Here is a 9159-nt window from a genome sequence, read left to right on the forward strand (position 1 = left end):
TCAATCAGTTTCATCTAGTTTGACCTCCATTAGTATGCGCAATGAAGGAATTTCAACCTCAGCCGGCAAAACTGTTTCCATTCCATACATGAGGTTGTAAGGCGTTGCCCCAATAGAAGTCTGAATAGCCGTTCTATATGCCATAAATAAACAGGGGAGCTTCTCGTGCCAATCACGATGCCTTTCAGTCATTTTACTGATTATTTTCTTCAAATTCTTATTCGCGGCCTCCACAACCCCATTCATTTGTGGTCTATAAAGAGTAGAATTTTGATACTTGATTTTGAACTGCTCGCACAATCCATCTACCATGTCATTGATGAGATTCTTTACATTGTCGATAATTAATATCTCTGGCACATCAAAATGACAAATGATGTGTTTTCTCAGAAAATTGGTCACCACCTTCTTAGTCACATGCTTGTAGGACTCGGCTTCAACCCACTTCAATTACTATCAGAATAAATCGATGCCTATTTGAAACAGGCGGGTCAATGGTTCCAATTACATCTATACCCCACATTGAACATGGCTAGGGAGTAGTCATACTGTGTAATTCTGTGGGAGGAGTGCACATAATATCACCATGCAACAGACATTTAATGCATTTTCTGACAAAAACTACACAATCATGCTCCATAGTGAGCTAAAAATATCCTGTCTTCATGATTTTCTTTGCTAATAAATGACCATTCATATGTGATCCACATACACCACTGTGCACTTCTTTCATCAAATAGTTTGCTTCATCTTCATCAACACATCTCAGAAGGCCCAAGTCTGACGTCCTTTTGTAGAACACCTCTCCGTTTAAGAAAAACTTGGATGATAATCTATGCAAGAAGCTTTTAGCAGTTGTATCAGCAGCTGGAGGATAAGACCCCGTTTTGAGAAATTCCTTGATATCGTTGTACCAGGGACGGCCATCAGAAGATTTTTCTATGACCAAACAATGTGCAGGCTTTTCTTGTAACTGAATCTGGATAGGTTCAATCACCAACTCGTCTGGATATTGAATCATTGAAGATAAAGTAGCCAGAGCATCAACAAAAACATTTCTGGTACATGGAATGTACCTGAACTCCAAACTTCTGAATTTGTTTGCCAAATCTAGTAAACTGCAGTGATATGGCAAGATTTTTGAATTTCGGGTGATCCATTTTTTAAGCGTTTGATGCACTAGCAATCGGAATTACTGAACACTATTAAATCCTTGATCTCCATTTTCAATGCCATTTTTAGTCCAAAAATACAAGCCTCATATTTAGCCATACTGTTAGTGCAGGAAAATCGTAGTTTAGCAGAACCGGGATAATATTTTTCTTCAGGCGACACTAGAACAGCTCCGATACCAACTCCGAAAGAATTTGAAGCATCGTCAAAGAATAGTCTCCACTTAGAACTTCGCTAATTCATATCCTCCGCCATACCAATGAACAGGACCTCTTCATCTGGAAAATAAGTGTGAAGCGGTTGATAATCGTCTTCCCTTGAATTTTTGGCTAAATGATCTGCTATAACTTGACCTTTGATTGCTTTCTGTGTAGTGAAAATGATGTCAAATTTTGAAAGAATCATCTGCCATATCGCCATACGTCCCGTCGGCATAGGTTTTCCTAACAAATATTTCAAAGGGTCGGAGCGGGAAATGAGGTAGGTAGTATGATTGAGCAAATAATGCCTTAACTTTTGAGTGGCCCAAGCTAAAACACAGCAACTCCTCTCAAGAAAAGAATAGTTGGCCTCATACGCAGTGAACTTCTTACTGAGATAATAGATGGCTTGCTCCTTCTTCCCCGACTCGTCGTGTTGTCCCAATATGCATCCCATAGTTTTATCCAACACAGATAGGTACATGATCAGAGGTCGATCGGGTCTGGATGGCACTAAAATCGGAGGGTTCAACAGGTAATCCTTGATTTTATCGAAAGCTTGCTGACATTCTTCGTTCTAGTGCATTGGCGCATTCTTTTTCAATGACTTGAACAAAGGCTCACATGTGGCTGTTAACTGAGCGACAAATCTGTCGATAAAATTGATCTTCCTTAAAAAACTCTTCACATCCTTGAGTCTTCAGTATAGGCATCTCTCGTATTGCCTTGATTTTCACCGGATCGATCTCAATTCCCTTCTTACTAACAATAAATCCTAACAATTTTTCGGCGGGAGCTCCAAAAGCACAATTTGCAGGATTCAGTTTCAAGTTGTATTTTCTCAATCTTTCGAACAATTTTTTTAAGTCAACCAGATGATCCTCAGCCTTCTTGGATTTAATGATAATATCATCCACATAAACCTCCATCTTCTTATGAATCATGTCGTGGAACATAGTGGTCATAGTCCATTGATAGGTAGCTCTAGCATTCTTTAATCCAAACGGCATTATCCGATAGCAGAAGGTTCCCCACAGAGTAATGAAAACAGTCTTCTCTCTATCTTCCTCGCCCATCAAGATTTGGTGATACCCGACGAAACAATCATAGAAAGATTCAATTTCATGGCCTACGGTATTGTCCAAAAGAATATGAATGTTCGGCAACGAAAAATCATCTTTTGGACTAGCTTTATTGAGATCCCTGTAATCGACACAGACTCGCACTTCTCTACTTTTCTTCGGAACAGGTACGAGATTTGAAAGTCAAATGGGATAATGAGATACTATGATGATTCTGGTATTGAGCTGCTTCTCGATCTGCTCCTTGATTTTAAGACTCATAGCTGGCTTAAATTTGCGCGATTTTTGCTTTACTAGCGAAAAATTTGGATCAGTCGGTAATCGATGGACCACTATGTTTGTTGAAATTCCGGACATATCATCATAGGACCAAGCAAACACATCTTGAAACATGATAAAAAATTCAACCATCTATTTTCTCTGCTTCTTGTTCAAATAAATGCTAATTTTTATCTCTTTACCCTCGGTCTCAGTCTCAATATTAATGGTTTCTATTTCTTCTAAGTTCGGTTTGGATTTCTCTTCATATTGTTCAAGATTCTTTAACAAAGACTCAGATTCTTCCTCGTTATCGCTCTCGTCTTGAATTTCTGATTCCATAATTTTAAATTCGTGAGAGATATCGAGATTGCAATCATTAAATTTCGGAATAATGATATCGAAAGGGTCAATGTATTTTATTTTTTGCCATCCGAAAAAGAATGTAATAGATACAGCAATGTGTAAGTAAAACAATTGGAAAATGAACACTGTGCATTTCATTGAAATTCGAAATAAAGGACAGGACGTCATAATATGCTACTTAACAAAAGATACGCTATTTAACATAAGACTTGCATTGAAAAGACATTTGATTCAAAGCTATTTACAAAATTGAAAGACAAAAGATGAACAATGCGAATGATTTCTCTCATATCTTTTGACCAAAGGCAATCCCCTAGATTTAGCAAAATTCCCTTCGGGAGGGAAGGAAATCACTGGTCCAATTTTTCATCACTTCCATGAGAACCTCTGAAAATTCTGGATCCTCTAACGGCTCACCCTCATAAGTGACCCCTACAGATAGCTCAGACAAACCAATATCCACCTCTTCGATCAGGTCCACTTCGGATCTAATCACTTCTGATGGATAGGGGAAACGCAGTACAATGGTGGGATGCTCCTGAGAATTTGCTTTCCTTCCTTTTCTACTCTTTTACGATCCAACATTTCTTTCTTGTCCCTGGCAGTAGGTTGAAACCTGAGTCCAAGGGTGTCATTCTTTCCTTGAAACTCTATTGGCTCTAGAACTCCTTGCAAATTATGCCCAAGATCCTTGCCTATCTCGTATCCTCCTCGAATCATCTCTTTAACCATCATGACGCTGGCTTCTGGAAAATTCATTCCCACCACTGACTTCTCCTTAGACACCCATCCTACTGAGACAATATCAGCCACATGGTGAGCAGAAACTAGAGCTTTTCTACCACTTCCTTCTTCCAATGCGGGGTTGACGATCATAGTGCAATCATCCTCTGCAGACACTGTGATCAATTGGCCGTTTACCACAAACCTCAATATTTGATGGAACGAAGATGGTATAGTGCCCAAAGTGTGAATTCAAGGTCGTCCAAGCAGAATGTTATACACGTTTGAGAAATTCATAACTTCACACATGACTTGGAATTGGGCAGTTACGATTTCTAGCACTAAATCCACTTCCCTCATTGATTCTCTTTGTGCTCCATCAAATCCTCTCACCACGGTGGCAGACGGCAGAAGTTTAGCTTCTTGAAATTCCAATTTAACTAAAGTATTCCACGAAAAGATATTTAGAGCAAATCCATTGTCTATCAGAACTCTCGACAATAATTTTCCATTACAACGGACTAAGATATACAGTGCTTTATTGTGTCCAATCCCCTCAGAAGTTAAATCTTCATCCGAAAAGAAATCTAGTTTGAAACCAATACATGCTCGATTACATGAGTGAATTTGTCAATCGAAATATTTTTAGGCACTTGAGTCTCAGTTAACACCTTGAAAAGAGCTTCTTTATGAAATTCAGAAGTTAAGAGCAAATTCAACATGAAACTTTGAGTGGGCATTTTATCCAATTATTCGATTACTTTATACTCGCTTTTCTTCAACATCCTGAGAAAATTAAACGCCTCTTTTTCAGTCACCGTTGGTCTTGTTGGCGCGACATTTTCCTTTGCTTTTGATGGCTCGTTAATTGCGGGTTCACCTATGATTCTTCCAGATCTAGTGATGGCAGCCACCTCCTTCTTGGGCATTTCTTCTCCTTTAATTAATAACGTAGGCTCGCTATAATTCCATGAGACTTCTTCTAAATTGAGAACAGGAGCTTGTTCAGGCAATTCAAGTACTATAAGCTCTGAAGGTTCACATTCAAAAGGTATCACATCCAAGATAAAAGGATCAATATTTTCCTTGACTTCGTAGGTTTCTTCTTCCTATATGAATGGTTCTCCAATGACCCCTATTATCTCAGTTTCACCGACAATGTATTGAGTAGGTCCCTCGATCTCCTTGTCCACGGTAATAACTCCAACAGTATCCTTGTGTGCAAGAAAAGATTTTTGCTAACACTTGGCCCTTGTTCTTCTCTCCTTCTCAAAATTATGTCTCCGACATCAATCATGTCTTGCATTTTATGTTTAAGTACCCAACAATTGGCAGTAGAATGTCCAGGAGCTCCAGAATGATAAGCACAAAAGGATTGAGAATTATAACCAAGGGGAACTCTTTTAGGAGGTATCGTACCAATTTTTCCTGTGCTTTGAATTGCTCATATAATTGATCAAGGGGCCGATCTAAATTAGTGAAAGTTCTGTATGGGGTTGGGTTTTGGGTGTCATAAGTTTGTTGGTAGTTATAGTTCTGATTGGCTGGTGAAATGAGTCTTGGATTATAAGGAGGGCGAGGTCTAGTTTGAAAGTTAGGTGAAGAAATATGAAATGGTGTTGTGGGTGTGTTTGGGTAATTCGATCGAGGTCGAGGGTGGTTAATAGTGGTATGATAAACAGGTCGAGAGCGTGGTTGGTATGGGTAATTGGATGGATAAGTAGGGTATTGTTGGTATCTAGGTCGGAAGGAATGGCCTTGGTTCCAGACAAATGAAGCTTCCTCATCTCTCTTCTTGAACTGAGATTTCTTACTACTACTTCTTTGACTTTGCATCGCTTCCAATTGCGATTTTAGAGTTGACATGTTAACAATCTTTCCTGCTCTTACGAACTCATCATACTCCTCCACTTTGTTAACAATTTCTGCAAAAGAGCATCCAGTCATGCAAAAAATTTCCTCAAAATAGGACGGGTCATGAGTTTTGATAAATGTTCGAACAATTTCGTCCTCGGTCATAGGAGGTTCCACCCTGGCAGCCAATTTTATCCATCTCTTTGCTTACGTCTTGTGATCCTCAGATTGTTTTCTTTTAGTTGTGACGCCCCCACTTCTCTTTAAGGCAAACCAAAGGGTATCGGCAGAACACCTGCCCAACTCTCGCCAAGACTCAGTCCAATTCCAAAGTAAACTTAAAGTACAATACTAACGATATCGAAATAAACGCACGAAGTCATTTTCATACATAAATATTCAATCTTATATCACAAGTTCAAGATACATCCCCTTTCCAAAATATACAACTTTCCAAAAGGATGTCTAGACAAAATACATTTCAAATTCAAGTCCAAAGAGCCATCAAATAGGCTTTTCCATAACTCCTTCCATTTCGGTTCCTGTTAAGGAAAACAAATCTAATGGGGTGAGTGGATGTTCGTGAGACCAAGAAATCATGCAAAACACATAGTTCAAGTAGCAAATGGCATTAAAGCAAGAATAAAAGTTTTAACATTCAAACAGTTCACAATTTTCAATTAAACATATTCAATGAAGATACAAGAGCTCTCAGGAGCTCAGTTCCACTTGCTTCGCCAAACCTCGATCGAATAGCTTCCCGCGATGACACTCAGTCAACCGAGTCGGCATTTAAGTCCGTAGAACTCCACTTACTTCACAGTTCCGTCCACCATACATTGCACCGGGCCTGCACTTCAATAAAAGGCACTACTACTCGAGTAGGCCAAGCGAGATCTCTCAATAGATCAAGTTTACAATTATCTCATGGTTCACCAAGCTCCTCGACCAAGCAGGCCAAACGAGATCTCTCAATAGATCAAGTTTATAGTTATCTCATGGTTCACCAAGCTCCTCGACCAAGCCCTTGCTAGCTCGAGTCGTAAGGTCGGCCAATTGAGATACGGGCGTCCCCACAGTTCAGTTCAGTTCAGTTATGGGTCGAGGAGACTCACTCCAATGATATTCAGTTAATCAATTACAGTTCAGTCATGAACAATTCAGTATTTCACTCAGTTAAAAGAGTAAGAGTGCGATAAAATACACACTCGACTCAACAATTATCAATCATTCAATCCATAAGATGCAATTCACATTATTGTAACAAGTCATGCACTTGACACTCACCAATCAAAAAATAAGGGAGTAGTGCTCAATCAAGTGTTTAGGCGTCCACTGTGAGATCCTCTTGAAGGTCCCCTTGAGTACTTGAGCAAATAATAATCGGCTATCACACACTATCACTTATAAATCCCTTGTTAACAAGGAAGATTGTACACACGTACAATCTAAGAAAATATTATGAAAGAGACCTTAATTACTCATAAATCGAGACTTAAAAGTGGGATTTTAAACATACGGAAAATTGATTTCCTTCATGAAATCAAGTTTAAAACATTCAATCAACATCAAAGGATAGGGAAGAGTTTCCAAAAACTCATTTCCCTTCGAGTCGGAAAATTTCAGTTTTGCACATCAAACTTAGAAAAACTAGAACTTGCACTCAAAAGGTCCAAATTGGAAAACTTTATATCTTTGGAATCTTGATTCAAAGTACTAAAAGTTCCTAGAAGACACCTTTCCAAGATTCTAAACGGAAGATGTTCAAATTTCAGCTCAAAGTGGCTGATTTGAGCATACAAGACAGTTTCGGTCATGTTTTTCGGCAAATTTTGAAAATTTGGCAAAATTCACAAAAAATGAAATAGCCTCTAAAATTTGTAACACAATGAGAATTTCAATCAAGGTTTCAAACACAACAAACGGAACTAAATTCGAGGTTTTGAGCGTCAAGATATAGTAGCTCAAAATTGGCCAAAATCGAAGACAGTTCAGTAAATTTTTCAAGGTTTGAAGAACAACTTTGGCACATCATTTGTATATCGAAATGGTCTTACAATAACACCAAATTTGGTACAATTAAACTCCCATATGAAGGATATTCCTCTAACAAATTTCATGTAAAAACTCATACGGGAAGGTAGTTAACGAAACAACCAAAGTTCAAGGAATTTCCTAGACAAATATGTCGTCTTGCTTCATTTTTCTTTTTCAAACATTTTGCCCGATGAAATCAACTCTAATTTGGTTCATTAGTGAAACCAAAGTCCAATCTACATTTAATATACATTTGGTGTGACGCCCCCACTTCTCTCAAGGGCGAACCCAAGGGTATCCGCGGGACGCCTGTTCAACTCTCGCCAAGACTCGAGACAATTCCAATTCAAATCTAATCTAATACTAACAATGAAAATCGGAATAAAGGTATGAAGTCATTTCCATACATAAATATCCAGTCTTACATCACAATTTCAAATTTACAATCACTTTTTTCCAAAATATACAACATCCAAAAGGGTCTAGTCAATTACTGTAACATCCCGAATATTAGGAGGTTGTTTGTGAAGAAAATATTAAAGTGTATTTCTTTGGGGTTTGATTTAAAACCTTATTTTGTTTTAAAAGACTAGAAACCCTAATATTTTAGTCAAAACCCTAGTTTACTTGTGACTAACCGGTTTTCCTAAATCTCTCCTATTTTAATTGAAACTCTAATTTTAATTACTGGAATTGGAAAATTCCTCACGTTTTCTTAAAAATTTCCTTTTATTTGAAAATTATCATTTATTAAAGCCCTACTATCCAATTATTCCATAATAAGTGCAAATGAATCTAGAAAGTAGGGTTTTATTCTTCGTTTTCAAGATTTGAGCAAATTAGGGTTTTCGCGATTTTTTTTGCCGGATGAATTTTCGGTACTGACCAAGGACCAATTTGGTGATTAAAAGTGACTTTTAAGTGAGAAATAATATGTGATTAGAAACAATGATAAAAAGTTAGTGAATAGGAAGGAAAAACCCTAGTACGTGTGTTTTAAAGAAAAACGGCGCGAACCGGCGGGTACTGTGCACTACCGATTGAACGCACTACTTGATCACCACTTTCTTGCCATACAAGTTTATCACTAATGTAGCAAAATATCTTCCCCCTCTTAGCTCTCCTATTGGCCGAAATTTAGTGGTTAAAATGCAAGGAAAGAAAGAGAAAATTTTTGTGGTTGAGGTTAAGCCAAGTGTTGGCCAAACTTGTGGATAGAATTAATTCTTATCTTTCCAACTTTCTTATAAGACAAACTAAGCTTAATTTTCCTCATTTCTTCTTCTTCATGGCTGACCAAAGAGAGAGAGAAAGGGAGAGCAAGAGAAAACAATTTTCTTCTTGATTTACACCAACCAAGTGCTAAAATCGAATTCTAAACCGATTGATTGTAAGTTTGGAAGCTTGGGAAGCTAAGGGAACCAAAAACTTCAAGAAATAGTGGAGGATCACTCTTGCAAGCCTTC

At 38.1% G+C, this 9159-nt stretch overlaps 1 protein-coding gene across 1 annotated transcript; it reads right to left on the reverse strand.

Annotated features, from left to right (window-relative positions):
- LOC140037917 (uncharacterized) lies at positions 1 to 1830 on the reverse strand. Its single transcript, XM_072083089.1, has 3 exons — positions 1431 to 1830; positions 691 to 1005; positions 1 to 353 (listed from the first exon to the last, which is right to left on the reverse strand). The coding sequence occupies exons 1-3, from the start codon at positions 1828 to 1830 to the stop codon at positions 1 to 3; spliced, it is 1068 nt and encodes a 355-aa protein (XP_071939190.1).
- Between the last annotated feature and the right edge of the window lie 7329 nt (positions 1831 to 9159).

The sequence above is a fragment of the Coffea arabica genome, chromosome 3c (genome assembly GCF_036785885.1).
Source record: "Coffea arabica cultivar ET-39 chromosome 3c, Coffea Arabica ET-39 HiFi, whole genome shotgun sequence".
NCBI classification, from domain to species: domain Eukaryota; kingdom Viridiplantae; phylum Streptophyta; class Magnoliopsida; order Gentianales; family Rubiaceae; genus Coffea; species Coffea arabica.

Excerpts from the sequence above, each read along its gene's own strand:
- LOC140037917 (XM_072083089.1), bottom strand. The coding sequence starts at position 1,830 with ATGGGATGCATATTGGGACAACACGACGAGTCGGGGAAGAAGGAGCAA. Across the intron at positions 1,006-1,430 it reads TGAAGAGGTCCTGTTCATTG|ACGAGTTGGTGATTGAACCT; the intron begins GTATGGCGGAGG and ends TTCAATATCCAG. Across the intron at positions 354-690 it reads ATGTGGATCACATATGAATG|AGATATTAATTATCGACAAT; the intron begins GTCATTTATTAG and ends TTGATGTGCCAG.